The sequence below is a fragment of the Accipiter gentilis genome, chromosome 26 (genome assembly GCF_929443795.1).
Source record: "Accipiter gentilis chromosome 26, bAccGen1.1, whole genome shotgun sequence".
Classification (NCBI taxonomy): Eukaryota; Metazoa; Chordata; class Aves; order Accipitriformes; family Accipitridae; genus Astur; species Astur gentilis.
Genome location: NC_064905.1, coordinates 22,686,286 through 22,712,485, shown reverse-complemented (window position 1 = coordinate 22,712,485; position 26,200 = coordinate 22,686,286). Strand labels below are relative to the sequence as shown.

The window sequence follows — 26,200 nt, the reverse complement described above, 5'->3', positions numbered from 1 at the left end:
GATAGTTGTAAATTTTTTTTGAATGGTTCTGCTGTCCGATTTATTTAACTTAGAATTTTCTTTCTTTTCTAAATCTTGAACCATTCCATTGTATATCTTTATTGCAAAAAAGTCAACATGCATCTTAGAAATTCAGATTGTAATCAATAAAACAAACATTACATATATGAATTTAAATGTATAAACAGTTAGAAATTCAACAATATCTCCTATTATACTATTACACAAGTTCACAATTTGTAAAAACTATAGTACAAGTTTACTATACACCAAGAGGAACTTCATTCCTTTTCACATGATTTTGTTAAAAAAAGTGTTGTTTTCACAATAAGCAGGCAATTGTTTTCAGATTTATCTTTTCAATTCTTGAGTTGGTTTTGTTCTTTTTGCTTAGGTTAATTCAACAATGAAAGGGAGATAATTCTTCCTAACAGTTACTTTCTTATCACATACTCTTTCAATGTTTATACCCTAAGTTCAGACTGGTAACATCTAATTACACATTGCCTGTAAATACACTTGCTGGTGTACAGAAGTTACATTGTTGATTATAAATTCTGTCTAAGGTACTCTCTGAAAGTACACGTGAATTTCACAATAAAGCACTGCCATAAAAACAAAATAAGCTGTGCTGTCATGTTACCTATTACAACAAACAAACAACCAAAACATTCTCCCCCCACCCCCCCCCAGTTTAATATAGCCTAGTATACCCTAAAATACGGGTAGATCCATCAGCTTTGGCAGAATGAAGGTCACTTTCAAAGAGCTTTCCTCCTCCTTAAACACCAGCAGTCAGATACCACTATACTGCCCATCACTTAAATTCCCAATAATATAATCGCATGCTTTCAATACACAAGCTAAGTTCAGAGGCACAACTCACTTTTGTGCCTCAGCGTTTAGAAATCATGTTTGGGATGTCACTTGAGGATTTATGTAAGCCCGCCAATGTACACCGTAAAGGGCGGGGGGGGGGCAGGGGGAGGAAGAAATCATATAAAGCTCTCAAAAAAAACATTAAATAAAGCTACTGCACTCGCTTCCCTCCTATCTTGCCCAACTTGAACAGCCAGCATGCCCGGGCAAGGGCAAGTGTCCCTGAACAGTGTGCCAGTCAGGTGTCACTTTAGAGCTAAAACCATATGAAAAGGAATCCCATTCTATGTGTGTCAAAGGCTACTGCAATTTTTCTTACAGCTTCATTCATTCACTGTAATTTTCATTTTCCAAATACAAAAATACAACAATTCTTATTGAAATCTATACGCTGGTAGTTTTAGTACACAAAAAAGCAAAATATTTACAAAATTATACAGTTTAAGAAAAAACTCTGTACAAAAAAATATATAAATCCTTTTGTTCCCTCTATCATTTTTTAAACTGCCAGGACTCAAATATGTTTGCTGCAATGAATTTTTTAAAATATACATTGACTGAGCCACAGACGTTAAAAAAAAAACATTAGAGATGATGGGAGAAAAGCAAGACATTCTTCCAAGTATGTAGGATTGGTTTCCTTTCATTTCTTCATGTCTGTAATTTAGCCTCAGTATTAGCAGGAAAGTCGTAATTATATAAAGAGGTAAGGTTTCAATGTGAAGAGACAGAATACTGAAAGACATAGTCCCTTCAACTGACAAGGAAATAGAAATTACACTGTTTTGACTTTTGAAACACCACTAAGGCAAAAGGGTAACAAAGTTACAGGAACTGTTAACTCAAAGGTGTGCTCAACTACATGTCACCAGCCAAGTTCAGAGCCATGACAATTTAAAGGTTTTGATGTGTATTTTTCTTCAGTGGGGTACTTGCTAGGAAATATACTGGAAAACTAATTATTCAAAGAGGAGAGCATTTTTGCACCGACATTCTGTTTATTTTCTATAGAAACGCACATAAAATGTACTGAAAAGTGTACGGTACAAATGGACAGAGTCAAGGAAAATGCTTACTAGATAATACGTTCGTGAACCGCAAGAGCCACGTAACAGTTAAGATACATGGCTCAAGTATCTGAACTTGTTATCCTCATTTCTATCATAATACACACCATTTCTGGGGCAGGTGTGTGTGTGTTTTTAAAATGGTACAACAATAAGGCAACTGAGAATGTAATGGTGTTCATCTGAAATGTGTCCAAACAAAACTACACTTGGAGATGTATTAATAACCTTCCGAAATCAGCTTTGCACACTCCTCTGAAGACTTAAAGCACTGGTTTAATGCCAGTCTTTGAGCAGGATACTGACATTCTGTTGGCTAAAAAGCATTTTGCTCTGAACACTTCATGGATTTAGTTTGAACATAAACAAACAGTAACAGGGAAAGGAGGAAGAGTTTCTACTGGCTGGTAGCTGGTTGCCAGTTTAGTTGTTTTTCTTTTTGAGGAAGTATGAAACTCATTACATTCATGCTCACAAATACTGAAATGCAATAAACAAACAGTCAAACTCGAATCTTATACTGAAACTACAGAAGAAAATCAACAGTGAGTGAAAATTCACTCAAATGTGTGTCATTGCTCATGTTTTCTGTGAAGCAGAATTTGAAGAAACAGAGTGAACTGGAGAATATTATAATAATACCCTGTTAAATTGCTTCTTCCATCTCCTCTCACAAAAAGCAGTAGAACGTAGAAACCACGTGGCTTTCAAACATATTGAAATAAATGATTTATGAATCTAGCCACAAACAATTCCTACAATAAGTGATTCCATATGAAATAGAATACTACCCTTTTTCAATTAGCAAATGAGGCAATTTTTTCTTTCATAACATTTAATGAAAGTCTTTCCCCTAACCCCATAATATTGCTAAATAAAACCTGTAATATATTTTCAATTATAAACTAACAAATCAATCACATTGTAAAAAACCCAAAACAAGGTAAAACAGGTGACACAAAAAGAGGACAAGAAAGTACTAATTTCTCCCCCCACCCCCGCCCTTCTCTCTTTTTATCCTTCTTAAATAGAAAAAAATCACCACTCTGGTGAGCTTGATAATTATGTAAAAAGTTACTGGGCCTTTGGCTAGCTTAGTATCACAGCTCTATATCCGAAATGTTTTTATAACAAACTTTGCTCACTTTAAATCTTGTGGTTTGAAAAGAAAGTAAAGCTTTTTTTGGCTCATCAACTTCCTTAAATAAATGTTTAAAAGATGTAGCTTGAACTATATTCCTAAAATTATACATTTCCAACATCAAGTTTCATCTTCTCCAAGAACGGGATTCATCCTCATCTTCGTCATCATCATCATCATCTTCGTGCAAAAATAAATCTGAGGTTTCAGTCTCCTAGATGAAGAAAAAAATGTATTTTTAAACAAAGAAGTTCCATGCTGTATCCTAGGAAACATGTCATGCAGCATCAGTTGCACGTTGTATCAGGTTCTTGTTTACTGTATGTCTCACCAGAATGCATAGAATTACATTCAACAAGTTTTACCGAAAGAACAGTAGAAAGCCAAACTTCAAAGGAAGCAGGAATAAACAACCACCCACCCTCTCTGAAACAACAGTTTTCTGTTAAATGCCTAGACAGAAAAACCATTAAAATGTTTCCTAATGTGTTCCTAATTACAGGAAAGAATATAAGTAACTTATCCTACAGTGCAGCATTAATACTGTGAAGTAAAAAGATTAGCATCCTGCAGATAAAGAATATGAGGTTTGTTTTCATAGTTTAAAAATCAACAGCCCATCTAGAAAGTGTATTTTTTTTTTTCCTTTTCCCTTTTTTTAAAATGTGGAAAACATACCTGACTTTTGAAAACCAGTTAAGTTTCTGGTTTGCAAAAACATCTTTTATAAAATTTCTTCAGTAAACAGAAAACTGTACCCTAAAAGAGCTCTTAGCTATTAGATTCCTACAAGAGTGATTAGGTTTTTTAACACATTTTCATACCTCTTCCTTAGACTCCTCTTCCTCGATTTCTGTGGAGACAGAAGGTACCTTAGGTTTGTACCATGATATCTGTAGCCTTCTGTCTTTGAACCGGGATCCTTGGTTAGCAGCCTAGATTGTATTTTAAACAAACATATTTTCAAAAAGAGGATCAGTTGAAGAATTTTTAAGATTGCCAACAATGAGCTAGACCCAGTGAACATCATGCGGATGCACATTTGAAGAGCTCAAACATATAAGCCACAATCATCCACTTCAGTCCTCCAAGAGCAACTTCACTCAAACCTGAATCTGCTAAGTAGTGCTCATCTACCACCAATCTGAGAAGATTAACAGAGCTCTGAACTGATCGTGACATGGAACCTTTATGAGCAAAAGACTTATGTTACTATTAAGTTAAACAGGAGGTATTTCCCCCTTTAGTGACACTATATGCAGTAGCAACAAATACCCACAACTATCTAACTCAAACTAGTGGGATCAAAGTCTGCTAAATTTGAAAACAAAATCAGACACAGGAAGTTAAAAATTCTTATTTTAGAACGATGAACAAAAATATATCCATTATTCTACTTACATTCTCAGCTTCTGAGCGAGATTTAAAAGTTAGAACAACACTTAAGGGGGAATCCTCTTCTTGAAGGTCTTCAATATCTCCAAATTTCTATGAGAGAAAAATCAATTAGGAACAGTAGTAATATTCTCCTCAAAAAACATGATCATCATGTGCTACAATTGCAGTGTACTGAAGTGCCACTGAAACCTTACTTTTTGGACAGAAAAGTGAGAGCTAGAGAAATCTCAGCTGCATCGTCCAGCAATATTGCAGCATTTGTACCCATATTTTTGGGAAAAGCTCAGATTTATTGTATTCTAATAAGTGGAGCTTAATTTTGCAGGAGAAAAGGAAATAAATGTATTAATCTATAGCTCAGAAATTAATTCTTTGAATTCACCATTTCCCTTATTCTCTTCTGCCCTTTGTTGCTGTACTTCTTTAGACCTGTTAAGCAAGTCCTTTAGAGCTCATTAGTTTGCAAAAGAGATTTCAGTAATAGGAGTCAAACTTTGCTATAGAGCTCCTGAATGCATTCTACAAGTATACTGGGAGGAGGAAAAAATTATGATCTAGTATGGCTATATTAACAAGAAGTTTGCATTTTTAGAGTTTATATACTGCATAATGGTGAAAATTTGTATGCAAAACTATCAGCAATGATAATTAAATAGTAAAAAAACCCCAAAACAAACAAAAAAAGGATTTATGCATGGAGTACAAGCAGCACAAAAGAAGTAGTCAACTTGAGATTTAATATGAATAGCAGAAGAAAAATAGTTTAAAAGCCAGTAAGATAATAGCTTGAGTAACACCCCTAGGTGTTTGTAAAAACTTTTACTGGTTTTAGCAGCTAAAGAAGACTAAAACTTTCAAAAACATGAAGCCTCTCAGAAAGAGAATTAAAGCAAAGATCTTTTTTTAAAAAAAGGCACTTTGGTCCCCTCTCAGGACTTTTCCCAGGGTTCATGGCATTGATATCATACCCTAAAGCAGGCTGGTTTTTTTTTTTTAATCAAATCACACATTTTTCACTGAATTTACCCAATCAAAGCAGTTGCAGTGACCTCTAACCTTTTGATAAGGAAGGAGGTGAAAGCAGAGAGTAACAGGTTAGCAAAGAGCAAAGCTTACCCTACTGTATGAAGAACTGTAAAGTTCTCTGTTCCCACTCAAACCAGAAACAAACAAGCTTTCAGATTATCAGTTTTCTTGAGAACTCTACTGCTTTTCTGTATCCACCTCTAAAGGGTAGGATTCTACAAAATTAGTTTTCCGTATCAATCACTTGCTCTGCAAAGAGCATCCAGAAACACCAGACTGATTTGATCAAACTTAGATTTCATGCTGGGTCTATTTATGAAGTATTACATGACCTCTCTGAGAAGTTTACTAGCTTTGCACATGAAAACATTTCATTCTGGAAAGGGTAACTGTGGGTAATGTAAAAATCAGTTTCTCCTTTATTATGTTAACTTAGTTATGATACTAACACATCTGTTAACTTAGCTTGCAAACTAGCAAGCTACTCGCTCTACCATGAGTTCACAAACAAATTTAATTACTTCGAAACTGATGTCCTGTTTAGCAAAACAGTGCTTTGCTTCTTGAGCTAGAGAGAAACAAGATAAATGGAATGAATCACTAATCTGACAAATAATTTGTAAACAGATAGAGGCTGATAGGTATTTTTCAGCTTTCTAACGTCATTTTAAACTAATGCAAGCTATTTAGCTTTGCCCATTAAATGAATGCATTGGGCAGCTATTGTAAAGCATCTATAAGAGACATTACATTTATACCCTTGATAACTCTTGAAACTGTTTGCTTATCCATAGCCTGTTCCAAGAATTCATAGAATCAATTCAGGACAAAGTCTTTGATTTGTTTGCACTAATAGAAACAAAAAGTCTTGCATCTTCAAGAATTTGGAAAAGAAACAGTTATTTACAAAGTTCTTAGCATGCCTCTGTTTGCAAGTAAGCACACATCCAGGGTTATCGGTGACCTACTTAATCTCACAGTTTGGCTACAATTCTCTTCAGGTTTGGTGTTTTTTTTTTTTTTAATGTGACCTCATACTTACAGAGAAGTGCTGTAACAATTCATCTTTTTCCTCTTCAATGAAGCCTCCAACTGTTAGTGCTTTGGGACGATGATCCACTACCATGTGATTCAACATCCCCCTTCCTCTCCCACCACGACCCCGTCCTCGTCCTCTTCCTTGGGCTGGCACTGTCTTTCCTCGACCAACTGGCAAAATGCCTAAACGGGCAGCCTGTTTAAAGAAGGCAAATAATGTACAGAGCCACCCTCAGTTTGAAAGGATTTAAAACATTTATGTATCATAAATACATTAAAAGCACCAATCCAGAAAAACTCACCTCTACTTGTAATTGATTTAGCTTTTTTCGCAATTCAGTTGTGTCTTCTCCAGAAGAGAGTCTCTTATGGAAGTCCAGCTCTGCATCTAAAAGTTCCTTTTGTGCCTTAGAGAAAAAGGTACAGAAAGAGAAAATGGAAGGGAAAAGCAGAACTGTAATGTGTGCTTTTAATGTTCTACTCCACTTCCTCAGCAATACATTTATGTAAATGATATAGACAGATCAGTACACAATATCCATACTTTCCTTTAAATTCAGTTTAATTGCCTCCATGTCCCTCCCCCAACCCATTTTTTAAAGGACCCAGAATTCTCTGCTTCAGAATTGGAACAAGCTTGAATGAGCTACATGCAAAACTAGGTCATCCAAGTTCCTTAAAACCATAGCTTGCTTGTCCACGGTTATCACTCTAAAATTCAAAATGCTGCTTAGAAGTGTTTTGATCTAGTGTTGCTGCATTTTTAGGACATAATATCAGAAATAGTTACAAAAGACAGACAGGCAAGTGTCTTGTGCAATAAATACCTCTGTCTTGGACTTTAATTTTGATGGTGTAGAGGTTGTAGATGAAGTTTTTAATTCATCCTTTAACTGAGATATTTTTCCTGCTAGTTCTTTTAAGGTCTTCATTATTTCTGCTCTCTCTTCTGGTTTCATGGACTTATTTTTCTCCAGCTTGGATATCAACATCTATGTATTAATAAAAAAGCAGGAATATAGAATTCCAGGAAAAACAACACTGAACAGACAGGTATCTACAAAATCAGAATGTATTTACTAAAAGACATTCCAGACTTACCTTCTGGCATTCTATTTGTTTTTCTAACATCTCCTGCTTCTTTTTCCTCATGTCTTGTTGGAGTTTCATTGCCTCCTACATGAGAAGAAAATTCTTTCTATCAGTAAAAAGCTGTATATCATTATACGTACTCATATATACCATATTTTCTTCTTCAAACTATAGAAGTGAAGGCCATAATGAAAAACTTCTAGTCTACAAAACGTACAAGTATGAAGTGTATCCGATCTGAAGAAAAATAATAAAAAGTTGCTAACTTTCTGCTGTGAAGTACTCTATGAAATATTTGCCCTCTTAAGAAACATATCCTATGTTGTCATTTAAGTGTCTCATACCTGCAGAGATTGAAATCAGAGAAATGTCTCAAGAAAACCCAGAAAACCCACACACAACCAAGTGTGTCAAGTAAGACACCCCAAAAGGAATACTCCCTTACCCATGATTAACCTCAATGTGCATTTGCAAGACAGTCCTATAACGATGACAAAAACTACACTAATGTAGAAAGCTATACAGCAATATTTGAGGTTTAAGTTGCCTATCAAACCTTTCTTTATAAAGTACCTTGATCACTATACTCTCAGTCAGCCAATGAATAGTAAAGTACCTGTTTTTTTTTAAGGGCTTCTTGCACATCATGAGGTTTAGACCCTGCACCAGGCTTCATAGATGTCTTTAAGTTTGAAGAACTGTAAACCATTTTTGAGTGGCTTGTAGAAGTAGGAAATGTCTGAAATAGTAAAAACACACAAACAGAAATATGTAATAGCTTAAAATGAATGTGATATACCATCAATGAATTTAGAGGACTCTATTCTGTGAAATATGAACACAAACTTCTAGATTTGTGCAATGAGCCCAAAAGACCAAGGCAATTAAAACACACACATAAAAGCATCATTGCTTGTAAGTCAACTTGCTTGGAAGCTTAAATGCTTGTTAAAAGGATTTCTGCAAAAGACACTTTCTTTCCTTCTTCATCCAAAACTGCCTCTGTATCCTGATGTCCACTAGAAAGACCACCAAAGTTGATCTTCTGCATCTGCATTATATTCAGCTTTGCAGTTATAGTCTAACACCACACTTTCTGATCAAATAAGGCAGCAAAAGTCACCTGCATAATTCCTTTCTTTAAAGAACTTGTCTGTGGCCAAGAACACATGCTGCACTATGATATCGGTGTGAATTAAAACTGTATCAGCTTGAACTCTACACAGAAGTATTCCATAAGCTTCTAGCACTACTGTGAAATCACAGCATAAGCTCAAAAATCACTGGGAATGCAATTAGATTAGCCAACAAAAAGATGACATCACATACAGGCTGTCAAATTTGTTCACTATGAAGCACTGCCAAAAATACTTTCTGCTACGTAAAATACTGATACTTTGTTTCTGAAGTCATTGTCCCCATTTTGTATAAACAGCTAATGAAACTAAGAAGTGACTGACCATGGTTGCACAGAACATTAGTGAAAAGAAACAGAACCAACTGGGAACAATTCACAAGTTCTAATTGCTAGTTCCTTCTTAGCTAACAGGCCAAGCAAGAAAGTAAAGAAACTGAAAGTAACTGAAAGTAAAGATGGTCAGCCTTCATCAGCATACCTGAGAATCCTCTACCACAGACCCAGACTGGCTTAAATCAGGCTGGTTTCCACCTGCTGCTCCAAGGCGACGCTTCACTGGGACTTTATTAAGGACATAGGCACCAGATGCCAGTGGTTTATTCATCACCTGTGTATCAATAAATATTATAAAATGAAGGATTATATACTCTGCTTTCCTGAAGTAGCAGTCATTTAGGAATGCTGATAACCTTCACCGCTCAATCACTAGTTTACAATAGCACAGTACCTTTGACAGATTGCTATGCATCGTTACAGCTGGAGTTGTGGTCAGGGCTTGCTGCTGAAGGTGAAGTTGGTGATGAATAGACTGTGTGGGTGTCTGCGGCTGTTGTTGCTGCAGCAACGGGGGCTGCTGTTCACTTTCTCTGTGCCACAGTACCCTTATAAACCGATTGTTCAGAACTGCCTCGGTGCTGGAAATTGCCTTCCTAGCCTCTTCATTAGTTAAGTACTGAATTAGAGCAGCTTCAGGATCATTCTGGAAAGCAACCTAAATCAAAAGTTCATTAGAATGCGTTATTTCACAAGGAAGAAAACATCTCAACCAGTAGCAAACCAATCCACAAATAATCTGCAATAATGGATGGGATATCCAGTAATACTGACAGCTCAAAACACAGGTAAAACATTCTATGTAATTAAAGCCAAGTACCTTTTGGCAAATATTACACGTACTTGCAGCAGAGCCTATATACAGTAAAATAAAACAAAATAAAAATTACTCCTCCACCAAATAGCATCACATACTCAGAGGACTGTGAACTGCCACTGCGGTATGACTGAAGAGACCCTAGTGCTGACTCGAAAGCTCTTTATTCTAACCTACTGGAAGAAGCCTGTTGTCTAAGGATGTACAATGCAAAGGTTCACCACAGTCTCAAAGAAGCATTATCTAATCGTCTTCAATAACACTATTTTTCTCTAAAAATTAATCACAGGAATAAAAACATAGCTTGGACTTTTCCAGTATAATGATTGAGAAAGCATGTTTTCAATGCATTATTTCATTATTGAGGTGCAGAAAGCACCACAGTATCTTTTGGGCTAAGACATAAAATTCTGAACTCAAGAAATACATAGGCTTTCCAGGTATCTGTCTTTTATTTAGACCTCTAACCGAGGACTTAGGAGGCAACTGTTTTGTCTAGAAAAATAGATGGAAATTAAATGCTATTTTAACCATGTAACTACCCGTGTTTTGCTTATATAGTGCTTTCCCCCTTCTTACAGTGCAAGGAACACCACTGAACTGAAGCCAGTTCTAGGATGCAAAGTGGTAATAAACTGATGCATATAAAGACCCTCCTGTAGCATCTTTGTCAAAATCCTGACTATGAAATACTGTAGGACTATCACACAAGACAGAAATTATTAGAGGATCTCTTTTGAAAATTATACACAAGTTCCTTAAAAACCTGAGTTGGTTTAGATACTGTTAAACCTGCAAGCCTTTCAAATTTCGTAAGACCTTATGAAGGCAGAAGCCAACATACTTTTACAGAATTAAGATATTAATACAGAGTAGACCAAGAAAAGCTTTCTTTGAATTTGATTACCTACTCTCCCAGTTAGCCTCCATTAAGATTTCTCAAGGAATGTAGTTCATCTGCAATATTGAAGAAAGCTTCAGGGAAAATAAAATACCCATATAAAGGCATAAACCTGAACTTTGTTTTTTACCTGAATGTTTACAATAGTTCCAAATTTACTGAAATGTTCATTGAGCTGTGTAATATTGTTCAATTCTGGTGGAATTTTTCGAACTTCTAATTTTGTATTAGTATACTGATTCTTTTTCAAAAATCCTGGCTTATTCTGGTTGTTATTTGCTTGCCTAGAGAAAATGAGAACAAGACAGCAATTTAGATAGGCATACATATACTTAAGTAAGGCAGCAAATGTTAACACATATTTAACTTTTATTTTTCTCATAAAAAGTATACACTCTAGACATTAACAAAAAAGAGCTCCTCCCACCACCAAATATTTAGTCTCCATATTATGTGGACACAGGTTTTTCTGACCCAACCAGCTCAAATTACAGGGACTAGTGAATAGTGATGTTCACAGCATTAATAGCAATAAAGTGCATTCCAATTAGTCAACTGCAGTTGTTAATTCTTACTTTCCCAGCCATGGTTTCTTTAACGGTGGACATTCCATGCTACTTGGAGATCTTTTCCTGCTGTCTGGTTCCAGGACAACTCTGGTTACGTTGCTGCTATTATTTGTAATGGGAATGGGAGGTTCAGTCTGGATGATAATATTGGCAGCTGGAGGAAAGGAAAAAGACCTGTGTTACTCACCATACATCAACAGAGACATTGGAAAAGCTTTCACTTACAACAGCAAAATAGGACTGAATTTAAGAACATAAAAAGACTTTATCAAGTTGGTCAGTTATGTTTATGAAGTTACTTCAGAGATCACTTGCTAGTCTAATGAAACAATTTGAGGAAAGCATTTAGTCCAGCCAGCAGGGATGAGATTTTGACCTTTAAGATTAGTATTAGCTTGAAGAAACAAAGCTAAAACTCATATCTTTCAGGTACTGAAAATTCAGATTCTGCAGGAAAAGAAGGGGGCGGGGGGGAAGAAGGAAGAAAACAGACAAGGCTAGGTTCCCAGGTTTCAGGTTAGAGTTCTGCAAAGTGGCAAGGGCTGAATAAGCAACCAGCTTTCCCTGTATTAACCCCTGACAGTGAAAAAGCAACCAAGAATCCATTCCTCCCACTGCTATCCCTTTGTCATCCCTCCATTCAGTTTTCAACAACAAGCTGTTAATTAAGCACAACTATGGCATGAAATTATACTCTCAGAGATATCAAAGTTTGAAGCACCTTCTACAAACATAAAGCTAAAGCACTAGATCACAGTTTGCCAGGTATTTATTTACAACCTTTTTAAGATAATGCTATTGCTGTTAGTCTCCTGTGTATGCCAAATATTCAACTCCTAAAAAGAAGTCTGAGTTACAAGTCAATTTTCTATGGCTTTTACGTATGTCAGAGCTCTGCTGATTACACTGGTGAGAACAAAGACTGGGCATTTTGGGGCATAGTTTTAATCTTACTTTGGAGGAAGATTTTAGAGTAAACCTTTCACAGACGTGACAAAGACAGTAAAACAAGTGGTCTGAAGTACCACCACCAAACACTCACCCATGCCTTACAATTGGAATGGGTTCTTAGGGAGAATCTGAGGGCCAGCAATAAAGCCCCAACCCTGCCTTTATGATGTTCATTAAGATGAAAACAGCAACAGCAATTTCTGCAATAATATTTAACCATATTCTTTATAGGATGAGTCACTGGAAGGAAATATTGGAAAAAAAAAATCTTTCTTATCAACAGAATAAGAAACACTGAAGTGTAGCTATAAACACTGAAATTTAATATCTTTTCTTTTAAGGATCGGGGTGAGGAAAGCAGGAGGGAAAAAGAAAGTTACACTAACAGAACAAAAATTTATTTCAAGAGCCTTGACTTGTTTTCTCCCCTAAAAGATATTTTGTACGTGTCACCACTAAGAGACTACATCCGTATCCATCCAGTTAAGGATTCAGAATTACTTAAATGCAGACTGGGATTTCCATGGGCTAGGAGAATTAGAATGCTACCTGCAATGTTCATTTTAGAGAGAACATCTGGCTGACAGAGTCAGACCATCAAGTACAAAACAAGTACAAAAACATGCCCTCTTTACTACCTTCACAACAGCTGAGGCAAGTATTACAGATCATCACCTCTGTGCCCAAGGTCCTAAACATACCCTTGGCAAATCAAAAGCAGTCTTCAGATTGCACTGCTTAAAACCATCTTTCTGCACCATTTTTCTTTCTAGAAGCACCCAGCACCCAAAAAGTGCCTTTACAGGCTAAAGAGGAATAAAAACCCAACCAACCAACCAAAAAACCCCTTGTAACATTCCCAAGCAAGTGGTTATTTTTAATCAACAAGGCTGCTTTGACTTCAATATGATCATATTAGCATTTTAAAAAAGGTAGAGATGTCTGAAAATTGCTCTGGAATACTACAACAGTGAGAAAAACTATTGCTTTCAGCCCGAAAAAGGGGAAAATAAGTGTTGACGGTCTTGGACAAAAATAGCAACAGCAATGACTAGAAACCCTTCCTACCTCTTGGATTTGTATCCATCTCCCCAGATGTTAGGCCAATTAGATTTGGACGCTGCGTTTGTGCTCTTGTAAAGAACTGTCGATACTGAGATCTACCAGCACTGGTAATACTAGGAGCTTCAGGGTTATAGCCATCTGGCTCATATGTATCTATAAAAAAAGGAGAGAAATGAAAGAATTTTTCAAATGAGTTTAAGACTCAAGTTTAATTTTCCTTTAAGGAAACGCATGGATGTCCAAGGATCAGAAGTTGTTTTGGATGAAGAAAAGAGAGAAAAAGAGGTCGTACAGCCAATGTGTGTAGCCATTTAAAACCCTCAACTGAACTTTATGCCCAAGTCTATTTGGGCATATTCTCTTTTGGTTTTTAATCTGATTGTTACTGTTTATCAAAAGCGCGTAAGTCACAATAGTTGAGTATTGCTGATGAGCTACCTGAAAAAGGAATGAGGTGTCTGTATGACAACCTTCACAACGTCTGACTGTTTCAAGGGGAGCAACAAAAGATTTAGTTTGAGCATTTACTCTGTAGGGCCTAACATGCAAAGAGATTTTCAGTCTTTGCTGCCCAGCAGTTTAGTTTACTTCAGAAAAGGATTTTTGGGGAAGAATGTACTTAAACGATTCCAATCAAAGAAAGCTGAGAAATCAGGTAATTTGACCAATACTTACCTATAAAATTATCTTAATTTATGTAAGAGTGAGATCAGCTGCCTAGCTCCACTAAGGTACTAATGACTATTTTAATTAAAAGGGGTAACCATAAGAATACAAGATGACAGAACTGACTCATATTGTTCCTCCAGCCCAAGTTCCAAATCAAGGATGATGCATTTTTCCAACCATGAAAAGGAAAAGCTATACAAGAGCTAGAATGAACAAAGAAACATAGTACATCCTGCAACAGAAATGAAGGCCTATACAAGGGGACCTGACAGACTTGAAGCACTCTAAATTTCAGCTCCTGATTCCACAACAACAGTAAAGACTCTACAATTTAAAACAGATGCCCCAGAATTTCAATACTGATGTTTTACAGTTTAGTTTCAGACTCTCCCAAGAACTTTCTTTAATCTTGCACGAGCTGACCACAAGTTCCTCCTCAATGATTTGACATACGATTGATTGCAAGAGGGCAACCAGCAGTTGTTACCGTAACAGTCCAAGAATAGGACATGAGAATCTCCACAGATGTTCTGGAGAACAGAATTATGTAGTGCAATGGAAGTCAGTGATGCCCTGTGAGCTAAGACAGACAGAATCACCCATTCAAAGAAGTTCTGAAGCTGAACGAATCAGATGGTAAGATCGGAATGCCTGACAGCATTTGGAGATAACTGAACGGATTATCTAAGAAAATGTTTATGTGACTGAAGTTCTAAAAAGCATGGAAGTCACAAAGGAAATTACATGGAATGTGAACTAGAGTCCTCCTTTGAATAGAATTCAGAATATTTATATAAAAAAACCAAAAACAACTGACAGGAATATTATGAAACATTGAGATTTAATTATCTTATTTTGCTCATCTAAAACATGGAAATGCCATTACCTCCTTCATTATCAAAGAAATACAAGCTTTGTTGGATTTAAATTGAGCAATCTGGACTCTCCAGGTGTTTTGCTATTTCCCCTCATAAAAACCCACTGTTTAAAAATTTGAGCTCTGTTAAGGAAGATGGACATGTCCATTGAAAGCCATCCATTTTTTTTTTTTTTTTTAAAAGTTAGAAAGCTAGAACTAAGTTGATTTTGGAAAAAAAGAGAGAAAGAAAGTACTAATGTATATGAAGACTGTAGAGACTACTGTGATACACAGCTAAAAAAAAAATAATAAAAAAATATCTCATCTGTAGTAGCCAAAACCAGATAGGAATAAAGACCAAATTAAACAGTAATTACAGGTTTGCAGATCCATCTTTTGCCTACTAATGTTCTACCAAACAGCTTGAAGATGAAGGGATCCCTTTCCCATGCAACAATCTTATTGCTTGGAGCATATGAAACCCAGACGAAGCTCCCCACAAATGATCTAGTGAGAGAACACTACTGCTATTTCACACAATAACAGCAGATGATGGACTGACCACAGGGAAAGCCATCAGACTTCTTTTTAGATTTGTATGTACTGGAGGAAGACAGAGATAATAATTTCTAATCACACATCAACAGAAGAATTTAAAAATTTATATCTCAAGCAGATTTTAAAAAAAGGTATTTGCTTACGTTCTGATACTGTATACAGTAGGTTCTGGGGTAAAGGAGGAGGTAGTCTTGCTCCTACGGGTGCAAGACTGGGCACTGCACTTGTCCCAGGCTGGTCACGATTATTTATCAAACTTGACTGTGTTAAAGGTGGTCCTACAATGACACCATAGAATAGATCACTAAGACTTAAAACTCCACAGATAAAACGTGCAAACAATTCAATGCAATTTGTTTATGCCTTGCTTTGAGCAAGGTCAAGATTGTAAATATTTACAATCCCACCACAGTAAAAAATAAATTGAGAAGCCCTGTTCAGGTAAGTTACTCTGATTCCAACACCTGTCCTGTTTCCTAGGAAAGACAAAGCTTTAAGAAAAAAAGAAAAAGAAAAAAGAAAAAAGTGTCTTTTCTTCCCCAGAGGTTTATTATTGTTAGAGCTTGCATTAACTAAAGCAGCTCCTCCCTCAGCTCTACCACAGAGGATCAAGGCATGCTCAGAGCAAGAGATCGTATCAGCAACGCTTAGATTACAGTTCTAAACCAAGAACTACAGGGCAAAAGGCATTCACAGACAAGGAATTTATCTAGCTATTTTTGCTTTGTTTGCACCACATACGATACATACATTCCTACTTACTATATGCCCAAAAAAGGACAATGAGTTACACTACACAACCTATCAAGACACAACTACAATCAGACAGCACTGTCAGTTCACTCAATAGCAAGCTAATTCCACCCAGTAAAAGGATCATGCAAAGTTCAGGATTAATCCTATATAAAATTATTTCTCATCCCATAGCTGCTGCTATTTGATACAACTATCACAGCATGTATTGTGTTACTGGAATAGAGAGTACTGAAACAGAGTAACCACATATCTAATATTTTATTTCTTCATGGAATTTACATTATAAGGTGCAGTAAGATAACAGAAAAGGCTAAACATCTCAAGAGATCACTGTTGAGCTAAAATAGATCTTAGATGTATCAATTATGTATTGCTTTTTAGTAGCAGATAATATAGCACAAACACAGAAATTTGTTATAACTCTTAGGAGATTAAAGCTCAACATTTTTTGCATTAGGCGAAAAAAACCCGCTAGTAATCCAATTGTCAGTGATCAATCCAAACACCAGGGTTATGAGATAATCTGAAAGATATCCCCTCTACACTTCCTCACCCAATTTATGTAATTCAATTTGGAGTGCAAGGAACATCACATTTTACAAGCTGATTTTTCAGAATTATTTTGGCAATATTTTGAATAGCACATGCTAGCAAGGAAACTTGAACTCATTACTTCGAATACATATAGATCTTCCAGACAGGAGCCATCATTTTAACTTAATGACAAAGCAGCACAGAACAATGTTTTGACTTACTTGGTACAGGAAGCACAACAGGAGGTGGTGCCTGTGGATGAGCTTGTGGAACTGGCAACCTCATATTACGAGCTGGACCTGGCAAAGGGGGCAGAAGCATACCAGGAGGAGGAGGAAGTCCCGGAGGTGGTGGAGGAAAAGGAATCATACTTGGCAAGGAAACTTCATCTACTACTAAAGGATCATTTCCATGATCAAACTGGCAAAGATCACCAAGTACACAAAATCCTCGCTCTGCAAAACAGGACATTTAATAATCTTTTTAGGAAAAAAAAAAAAGTTAATTGTCACAAATTTGTAGCACCTCAGTTTTTTGCCACAATTTCTTACTAAAGAAAACATGCAATCGCTGATCCAACATTACATTATCAGATGAGGTTTCAAAATAATTCAAATTAGAATTATCTTTCAAAAGCATACAAACATAACATGCATCCATCATAAAAGCTGGGGAAAAAAAATGTCAGAAGTACCACCTGTTTTATAGTAAACACAGTTACCACAATCTTTATCAGAACTGCCAGTGGTCGAAAAATTTGCCAAGTATATACAGAATTGTGAACGTAATCCATATGTTCCTATCCAGCAACTGTCAGATTATAAGCAAACTGCTTCCAGCAAGACTAGTTATTTCCCCAGTAAAATATAGGTCATATATGCATCTTCTGCATACAAGGTATACTCCACATGCTACTGCATTTTGACTTGCTGCCTACATTTAGTGAATACCTAAAAAAAAGTCACAGAATAATTGAAACAAGGTATGAAACTGAAAACTAAGAAATGGTTTACCATCGTAATCGCGACATCTTCTTTTAGGAGGAGGGTTTCTGCCAAATGAACTGGGATTGCTATGATTGTTATAGTAATTTGACCAGCTCTCTGTTGTGTTTTCAAGATGGTGCGCAGGTGCAATTACAGTAACAGCACTGGGAATAGACTGTGCAGAGGAATACTGTTCAGTAGATTTACTGGGAGACACGGAAACCGGATTATATGAGCCTTCAACATCATTTCTTTCACTCTTGAATTTTGATCTCTCTCGGTGCTCTGTTTAAAAAAAAAAAAAGTTAGGTAAAGTCTTCATGCTTTGTTCTGTATATCAGAGCCTTGAGAAAAAGATAATACACAACAGTATAAACATTTCCTTAAATATTCAGTATTCTGCACATTAAACTGTTCTTGAAGGAGCTTGGTCTTACCAATGGACTAAGAACTGAACAGAACGCAGACAGGGTTTTGACTTCAGAAATCTAAATGTTTTCTTTGCAAAATAAACATTCCTTCCTCTACTCCTGATTCCATTCTGGATTACAGCTTTCTTTTTTAAAGTAGAAAGAGGTGGGGGGGAAAAGCCTGAAACAACAAAACTAACCCCCACCCTTAACTAATGTGGTCTCAATATGCATTGAAATCTGTGCCTCTTATTTTTCAAACAGACCTGAATTAGCCCTAGGAGAACAACAGGTCATGTGGTAACCACCTTCAATTACAAAGAACATTTCTCTAAAAATACACAGTAACAAAGTGAAAAAGAGGTAAAGCTATTTTGCAGAAAGATACACCTTTGGGGAAAAAAACCCAACCCCAACCAACTAGTCAAACAAACAAAAAAAACCAACAGCTTTGTCAACACACACAGCACAAAAATATCAGCTACTGATATCCACTGGTATACAGTAGTGGGTGGTTGGCAAAGAAGAAAACAATCCCCTTAATTGTTCTACTCTGAAGAACAGCATCTTAATTAATAATTTCAGGAACACAAAGCTCTCAAATTTTGCTCCAACTACTCAAGGACATCTACAGTCTGCTGGACCATAGAGTATGTAGGAGTCACCACACATCACTGACATTAGAAGTTCTTCTAAAGCAGCACCTTGGGTACTCACCAACACTTCTGTTTGTATCACGGTCTTTGCTTCTACCCCTACTGCGGCTACGACTTCGACTTAACCCTCTGCTTTTACTACGACTTTTACTCCTGCCACGTCGCCAGCCAGATTTCTCTCTGTACAAGTCACTCCTGTCGTAGTATCTGTCATAGTCCCTCCATTTGCCATCATCTCTCTTTTTCTCTCTCGTTCTAGAAAAGACATATGTAGACCATGTTTATGAAAAGAGAAACCAAACTGAAAAAACAAGCTTGCAACAAGTTGAGATACTGTTCATCCTTTCCATCCAATTTGGACAGCGAAACATTTGAGTCAGAATTTCCCAAATTACATATAAAAGTATAGAATCTCAAAATTGAGTCACTAATTCATAGAAACCAGCGAGGGGAGGACTAAGAAGAACTGGAAAGGTGAAAAAGTTAAACCACCAAAACAGAACACATTTTAAAAGTGATGTTGACACTGTGTGAACACCCCCCCCCGACCCCTAAAGACCCCTCCAACAATGCTTTTAATTTATATAACAATGGAAAGAACAGAGTCGATGACATTCCTAGGTATTAACATTTGAAAAATACTGTCATTTTTTCAGAAGAGACCAACTTCTAGTGAAGGGTTCTCACGCGTGTGATCAGCATACAGGTAACACAATGCAGACAAAGTAGGGAGGAAATCACTATTTTTATGAAAAATCACTACCTATGAGGTAAAAAAACACAGTTAAAGATTGCCAGCAAATACAGAAGAATATATAAATATCTTGGTTCAAAACTAACCTTTGCTCACTGGAATCTGCACGGCTTCTCTGCGGACTGGAATACTTCTTTTTCCTGCCATCCCGCTCTTCTTCAACTGACTCTTGAAAATTCTGTTTAAGACACAACTACCAATCAAGGATGAGTATCACTTCCAAGACTCAGTTCAAGTTACAGTTAGCATCCCGTATAAAAACAGTAAACAGTATTTAAGTATTACTTGAACAGAATACTTAAGCACTACAAGTAATCAAGTGCTAGAGGTTGTTGGGCTTTTTGTTTCAAATCTCTCAGGCTTTTCTGCAGAGGAGATGCCCCAAAATAAAACTACTTTGATATTTTGCTTTTAAACACGATTCGTGAAAGACAAGTTCTCTATACACTCTCTATCTCATTAGAGTAAGCAATTCTACAAATGAGGTATTTTCTGAATCTCGTAACTGGAACACAACTAAGGAGAGTTACTTCTCCAAGTAGATACGTCAGTAGCTTACACTTGAAATAAATGCTTTAAAGCAAAAAACTGTTCACATAGTTGAACTAGTCACATTTCTTGCTGGCCTCAACAAAAGCAGTTTTAGAAGTTTGTCAGCTATACCACTACTGCAAATCACTTTGAACCCATTTTGTACTTTTGCAGCCTTTGCTGCCATTTTACACCGCTTAGAAGTTACTGGTGGGAATTCTGGTGGGAAAAAGTTTACATGCAATTATCTTTAAAAGATTTTTTTCCAATTAAAACAAAATGAAACAAAAAGGAAGGTTTCCTACATCCTTGTTTAGGATTATCTGGGGAGAATTGGTAGAAATATTCAAGGCTTAGCTTGGCAGGGCTCTGGATAGCCTAACCTAAGGCCCTGCTTTCAACACATGTTGTATCACATGATATCTGGGGTCCCTTCCAGCCTAGACTTAGCTATGATTCTACTCTTGTTTTGCGTCCTCCATTTGCGGGAATCACGTAATACACTGAGCTATATGACAAATCATCAAGGCCGGACTGATGTTGAACTAACCAATTAATGTCCTGATCCTGTAAAGTTGTCCCATAAAGCTGTCCTAGATGTTTCCTTTTGCCTTAGCCCTGCCCTCCCCCCTACCCCCAAGCCTCCCTCTTTCCCCCCACCAAAGCACTGGTTAAGTCAACTGAAGGTAGTTCTAAAACACTTCTTATAAATTATGACAGTACTTTGAGAACTGATCAGAAAGCTATTAAAGTCTTGTATAATTGCAAATTATGAACTTCCATCACCAAAGCTACTTCCATAAATTGTCATAATTCTGGGTCTCATCCTCAGATAAAAAAAGGACAGCAGAAAAGAGAGAAAAAACCCAGAAGAGCAAGTTTAATTTAAATCAACTGTTGAATCACATTCTGTCCAATAAGGACCTGCATTTCACAATATAATACAATACAGCTTTGTTCTGGTTGACTGACAGATTTTGATCTGCGATTATTTGTCACCTTCATGACCATCAGCCAGTTTTAACTCTAAAGACAGAATAAATAACTCCAGGAAGGTCTTTCCTTCATGTTATTTTAGGGTCACAGACAGAAGCACAATCCTGAATACCCATTTAGAGTACTTGTTGGCAAAAATGCTACCCACGGTCCATTTATAAAGATAGTAACAGTTTTTGCTCTTAACACTGCATGACATATGCATCCTTGGAGTGAGATGAAAGGACTAGAACTTCATATATACTCTCCGACTTTTTTGCATCTTTTCTATAGTAATTTAAACACATATTCAGCCCAAAGGATCTTTGCAAACTGTGATCAGAGTAGATGAAAATAAAGAACATTTACTTCTATAGCAATTTTTTCCCCAACTCTCTCTCAAAGCTGGTACATTAGGGTGCTACAGACACAGAGAAGAGGTCTCTTCCCTTGGAAAACCACCAACTTAGAAGAAAAACCCATCTATCTTAGACAAGCGATAGCAGAGGATTATACAAAGAGATTTAGACAACTATGGAAATACTACTTCACTTTTCTCAAAAAATTGTTTTCAATTTTGTCAATAAAACTTAAAAACAAGATAAAAGAAAGAACTACTGGCATATGAACACTACCTCACTTTTAAAAGTAACTATCCCTCAATATAGAGGCCACCATATTTCACTGATTTTAAGTATTACAGAAAACACTTAAAATAATTTATATTCCTCAAAAAATACACAAAATTGGAAAAGGAAATGTTTTGGAATGTTTCTGCTTCCTCCCCCTCTATTAAACCCTTCCAAATCATTATCAGTTTGTATTGCTAGGGACATCTGAATAGGATTTCTGAATGCTCTCAATCTAGATCAAAGGTAGACTCCACAAAGGGATTTTAAAATGTTCTTGTCTGAACGGTCATCTTCCATTTTTCATTTTCCAGATGCACAGAGACTGTAAAGATCGTTAGTCACAATGAAGTGGATTTTTCTTTCCCATTTTGCCTCACAAATGTACGGGCTGGCTAATTCCAAAGTTAGAGGCAGGAAGACAGGAAAAACAATGTTACCTCCTCCTTGACTTCTTCTTTTTCCTGACCTGCAGGCTTCGCTTCTACTTTCGTGGGTTCAAGAGAAGGAAGGTAACTTTTTGTGTACAGACTTTCAAAAAGTTTATCTACAAACCCTGAAGTTTCTGAGGGTATAGAACACAAGAAAATATTGTTACATATTGATGTAAAGGCATCATTAGATTTACCAGAGAAGTCCCTGAAAAATGTCATCCAGGTGGACTGCTCACAGCAGCAGCATCATCTTAGATTAATGAACACTGGTTCCATTCAAAGAGCTGGAATTACATTTGTGCAACTTGAGGTTGTTTATTTAGACAAAGAAATTAATCAGGTATGTCAAAGACAGAAACAGAGACTTTTCCTTCAACCATATTTACAACTTTGAAAGGTTCTAAGGGGCAAGCGTGATCGAAATTTATGATCACGGAATAAGTCCACAGTTATTTGATTAGCTACAGTTAGCAGCCTTTTTATGGCAATTTTTACGAGAGTAAATCATTCACATAAGATTAATCATCAGTTTAACATCAGATCACAAAAAAATGCACAATAACTTCCCCAGTGAGTGTCAGAAATTCAAGTGTTTAAAACCTTGAATTTGAACCAAATTGCTATGAGAAGCTCACCAGAAGCCTGAAAGATTAGTATGGACCACATTTTCAAAAGTTATCAAACATCTGTCAGAGAAACTTCTGGCAGCATGACTGAAACTTTAAAATGAAATTGCTAGCTTTTGTTTCAGAGGATTTCCTCCCAACCACCACTAACAAGACCAAGCTACAGAACTTCATCTTAAGTTTTTGTTTTGTTTTTTTTTTTTTTTTTTTTTTAAACACAGGATCTTTACTCTTTCACACTGTAAGAAATATTCAATTCATGGATAACAAGAAGTATTTTGAAGCTAACAATGGTGCATCATCCTTCCTCCTTCCCCCCAGTGAAATGAAAACCACCGAACAGATAAAGTAGTGCAAAGCACAGTACCTTTTTGCAGAAAGACATCCAGCTGATCAGCACAGAAAGCTTTCAGCTCCTTCTCTGGTTTGTCTTTCTTGACTAATGCCACAACATAGTTGGCTAAGGCTGAGGGGTCTGCGTCACATCTATTGAGAGAAAGAACCATTCTTGATTCTGCTGAAGTATGCCAAAACCCCATGTTGGACAATCACTGTTACAGAAGAGCCACCAAATAAAACCTGGCAACATGTTGGATGATTTTCTGACATCTAGCACCAATAGAGCTGCGCTGGGATGACTGAGCCAGCGAAGTCTGTGGGGTTTTTTCCCCAATTACAGCACAACATTTTAGTTGCCTTGTAACCACCCCTCCACCTTACCACACCTGACAATGTTCCCACTCTTTTGCTCCTTCCTAAGCTTTGCTTAGGAAAGCACATCTTTGATCTTTTTTACACAAAGATCCAATTCTAGGGCAACCGAGCAGGTGCCATTGTTTCTTAACTTTCTCTAAGCACAGCAACCACCACCAAGTATGACTCTATGAGAACAGCAGAGCAAGTAGCAGGAAAGTCACTGCACAATTACTGTAAAATATTAAAGTGGTTGTATAGTGTTAAAACATTATTACCACAAAGAGTAGTTCAGAAAGATGTATCGCAAAAGCACATTTTAAATATGCACACAGATACGTTCTGTACAGCCTAAGTTAATGTGCCTAACATACTGGGGTCTTCCCTCCCCAAGGATTATTTTCATGCCTACAAATTTTACAATAATCATTTAACACTGGTAAAATGTCTAAAAGGATGCAATTATTAACAAAGATTCACTATTTGCACTAACTGAGCCCTTACCTAGCTTCACGAAGGCCAAAGATAGCTAAGTTTGTGCAGCAATACTCTGCCACTAATCTTGAAATTGGACATTGCTTTAGATTCCATTATTCAGCTACTAGAAAAACACTCAAAGTACGAACTAGATTAACAGCGTTAAATGATTAAGCAATAGCTCCTCATTTTGCCTCTCTCAAAAGACGCAGATGCAAGCTATCAGATGGTGGGTAGGAACCTAGAACAGTTTGACAATTTAAAGTTTTTTTTTTTTTTAATGAGATCAACATTTAGAGAGGGTATTGTGTATTTTCTAAGAACGTTAGCAATGGAAATAGAAGGAAATAGTATAAAGTATAATAGAACTCAAAATAATCTCAAGTTAAAAAAAAATTACCCAGAAAACAAACAAACAAAATGCAAAAAGCCATGCAGATGACAACTGGTTAGAGAAAATAAAAATCCTCAATGAGCAGCCAATCACGCAGCTCTACTCCAAACTAGTTTGCTTGTCGTTTCCAACATCTGATGAAAGCCATGTTAAATGTAGCAATTAACAACAAAGAAACCACAAATTTACAGATTTTACAATTCTTACACACACACCCTCACAAAAAGGAATAAAATATATGTAATGTATTTTGGTGCTAGTGCCCACATGCAACTGACTATAAACCTTCAATTTAAAATAAAGGAGATGATCTATTACTTTATAACCATTCCCATTCCTTTCTCCATATATTAAGTTTCTCTTAGGCATTGCATTACATTACGTGCTACAGGAGCATTCGTAAGGTCTGTATGTTTCACCAGGTTAACCATTTTGTATTTTCACTCCTGAATCCTTGGCTGTCAGGACCCACTAGCAAATTCCATGATTCTCTGCCATGAACCCTTGTCTCCAACCCACATCCCTACGGTGCAGCTCAGATACCAAAGGCATACTGGACAGCAAGACAGAAGGTCGACTGGAATTGGCAGCGAAGGCGTAGGAGCAAAAGTTATGCTCCAGTATAGACAGACTTTCAGAAGGATTTGACCAAGTATCAGGAAGACCCATTGTCTTAAAAAAGAAAAAAGGAAAGTCACAAAGCATTTTCAAAGGCCTGCCACTCAATGGCTACAGCTGAGCAGCTCTAAGGCCTATTTCAAATATGAAAATAGAAAAGCATCTATAGAGCTATCAGTTAACTACACATTGTAAACGTACGTCCTGCAACTTCAAACGGGTCTTAGTTTTACTCTGTGGAAACCACCAGGCTAGCTAGTTACCGACAAGTTAGGTTCCTTGAGAAGGTCCTTGTTACTGACAGAACTCTGTGAGCACCTCGCTATACCCTCGTCACAAGTGTTCAGTCAGTCAGCACGCAAGGCGCTTTTCAGAAGCGCAGCAGTTTTCATTACCAACGCAAAACCCCGCGAAAGAATCCTCTCCCACCACTCACAAGACCAGAACCGACCAACCCTCCCAGGCCCCCCCACTAAGACTTCACCCAAGTCCCTGTGCATCTCCAGCGGACACCCTTGACCACGGACTCCGCCGTTCCAGTGAGTGACTCTCGTTAACCGTCTCGCCGTCTTCTTTCAAGGGCCCTGCTATAACCCGACCTTAGGCGGTTGGAGATTCGGCCGGGCACGACCCGGCTCGGCGGGCAGAAGGGCTCGGCCAGGGCTCTACGCGGAGGCCCAGGCCGACACGCAGATTTTCGGGACAAAAGGCCGCGCTCGGCGCACCGGCCCTCGCTAAATCCCAAGCCCTTTAAACCGGGCCCGTCCTCGGAAGCGCTGGCCACCGGGCGGCCGCGGGCCGGGCCCCTCTCACCCACCTCCCGGGGCCTCAGGGCTCCCCCGGGCTCGGGGCGCCGCAGCAGCGGGGCTCGGGAGGGCAGGGGCGGGCAGGGCCCGGCCCCGTCCCGCGGGAGCCCGTGGAAAGCGCCTCCCGCCCCCCGACTCCGGCGGGGAGCGGCCCTGCCCCTGCCCCGCCGCCACACCGCCGGCCGGGACGGCCCCGGGCCCCGGCCCGGCCCCCGCCCGCACTCACATCGGCTCCAGCAACTTGGCCAGCCAAGACTTGAGAGCGTCCACGTTCTCTATGATCATGGTGGCCCCGCTGCTCCGCCCGGCCCGGCTCAGCTCAGCTCTACACCGCCGCCGCCATCGCCGCCGCCCGGCCCGCTCCCCGCAGCGGTCGCTCGCTCCTGCCCCTTCCCCCCGCCGAGGCCTAGTACAGGAACT

General features: G+C 37.9%; 1 protein-coding gene across 5 annotated transcripts; it reads right to left on the bottom strand.

The window, feature by feature from the left end:
• On the bottom strand, nt 1-26,200 carry RBM27 (RNA binding motif protein 27). Of its 5 annotated transcripts, none has more exons than XM_049830037.1 (21): nt 26,007-26,200; nt 23,160-23,278; nt 22,173-22,297; nt 19,684-19,790; nt 18,905-19,098; nt 17,805-18,062; nt 17,013-17,246; nt 15,645-15,779; nt 13,419-13,568; nt 11,406-11,553; nt 10,961-11,114; nt 9,507-9,770; nt 9,258-9,386; nt 8,258-8,380; nt 7,651-7,725; nt 7,377-7,541; nt 6,852-6,956; nt 6,554-6,745; nt 4,489-4,575; nt 3,912-4,022; nt 1-3,301 (listed from the first exon to the last, which is right to left on the bottom strand). In XM_049830037.1, exons 1-21 carry the CDS (start codon nt 26,063-26,065, stop codon nt 3,215-3,217), a joined length of 3,021 nt encoding a protein of 1,006 aa, XP_049685994.1. In that variant the 5' UTR covers nt 26,066-26,200; the 3' UTR covers nt 1-3,214. The 5 variants fall into 5 exon arrangements, with proteins under 5 accessions (XP_049685994.1, XP_049685995.1, XP_049685997.1 ...); XM_049830038.1 differs by having other exon boundaries at nt 19,684-19,775; XM_049830040.1 differs by lacking the exon at nt 13,419-13,568.

Bases quoted from the DNA above. Each gene is read 5' to 3' on its own strand.
- RBM27 (XM_049830037.1), bottom strand. From the start codon at position 26,065: ATGATCATAGAGAACGTGGACGCTCTCAAGTCTTGGCTGGCCAAGTTG. The intron at 11,115-11,405 runs GTAAGAATTAAC...CATTTTCTCTAG, and splicing joins AAGAAACCATGGCTGGGAAA to GCAAGCAAATAACAACCAGA. The intron at 9,771-10,960 runs GTAAAAAACAAA...CTTTTGATTTAG, and splicing joins GAACTATTGTAAACATTCAG to GTTGCTTTCCAGAATGATCC.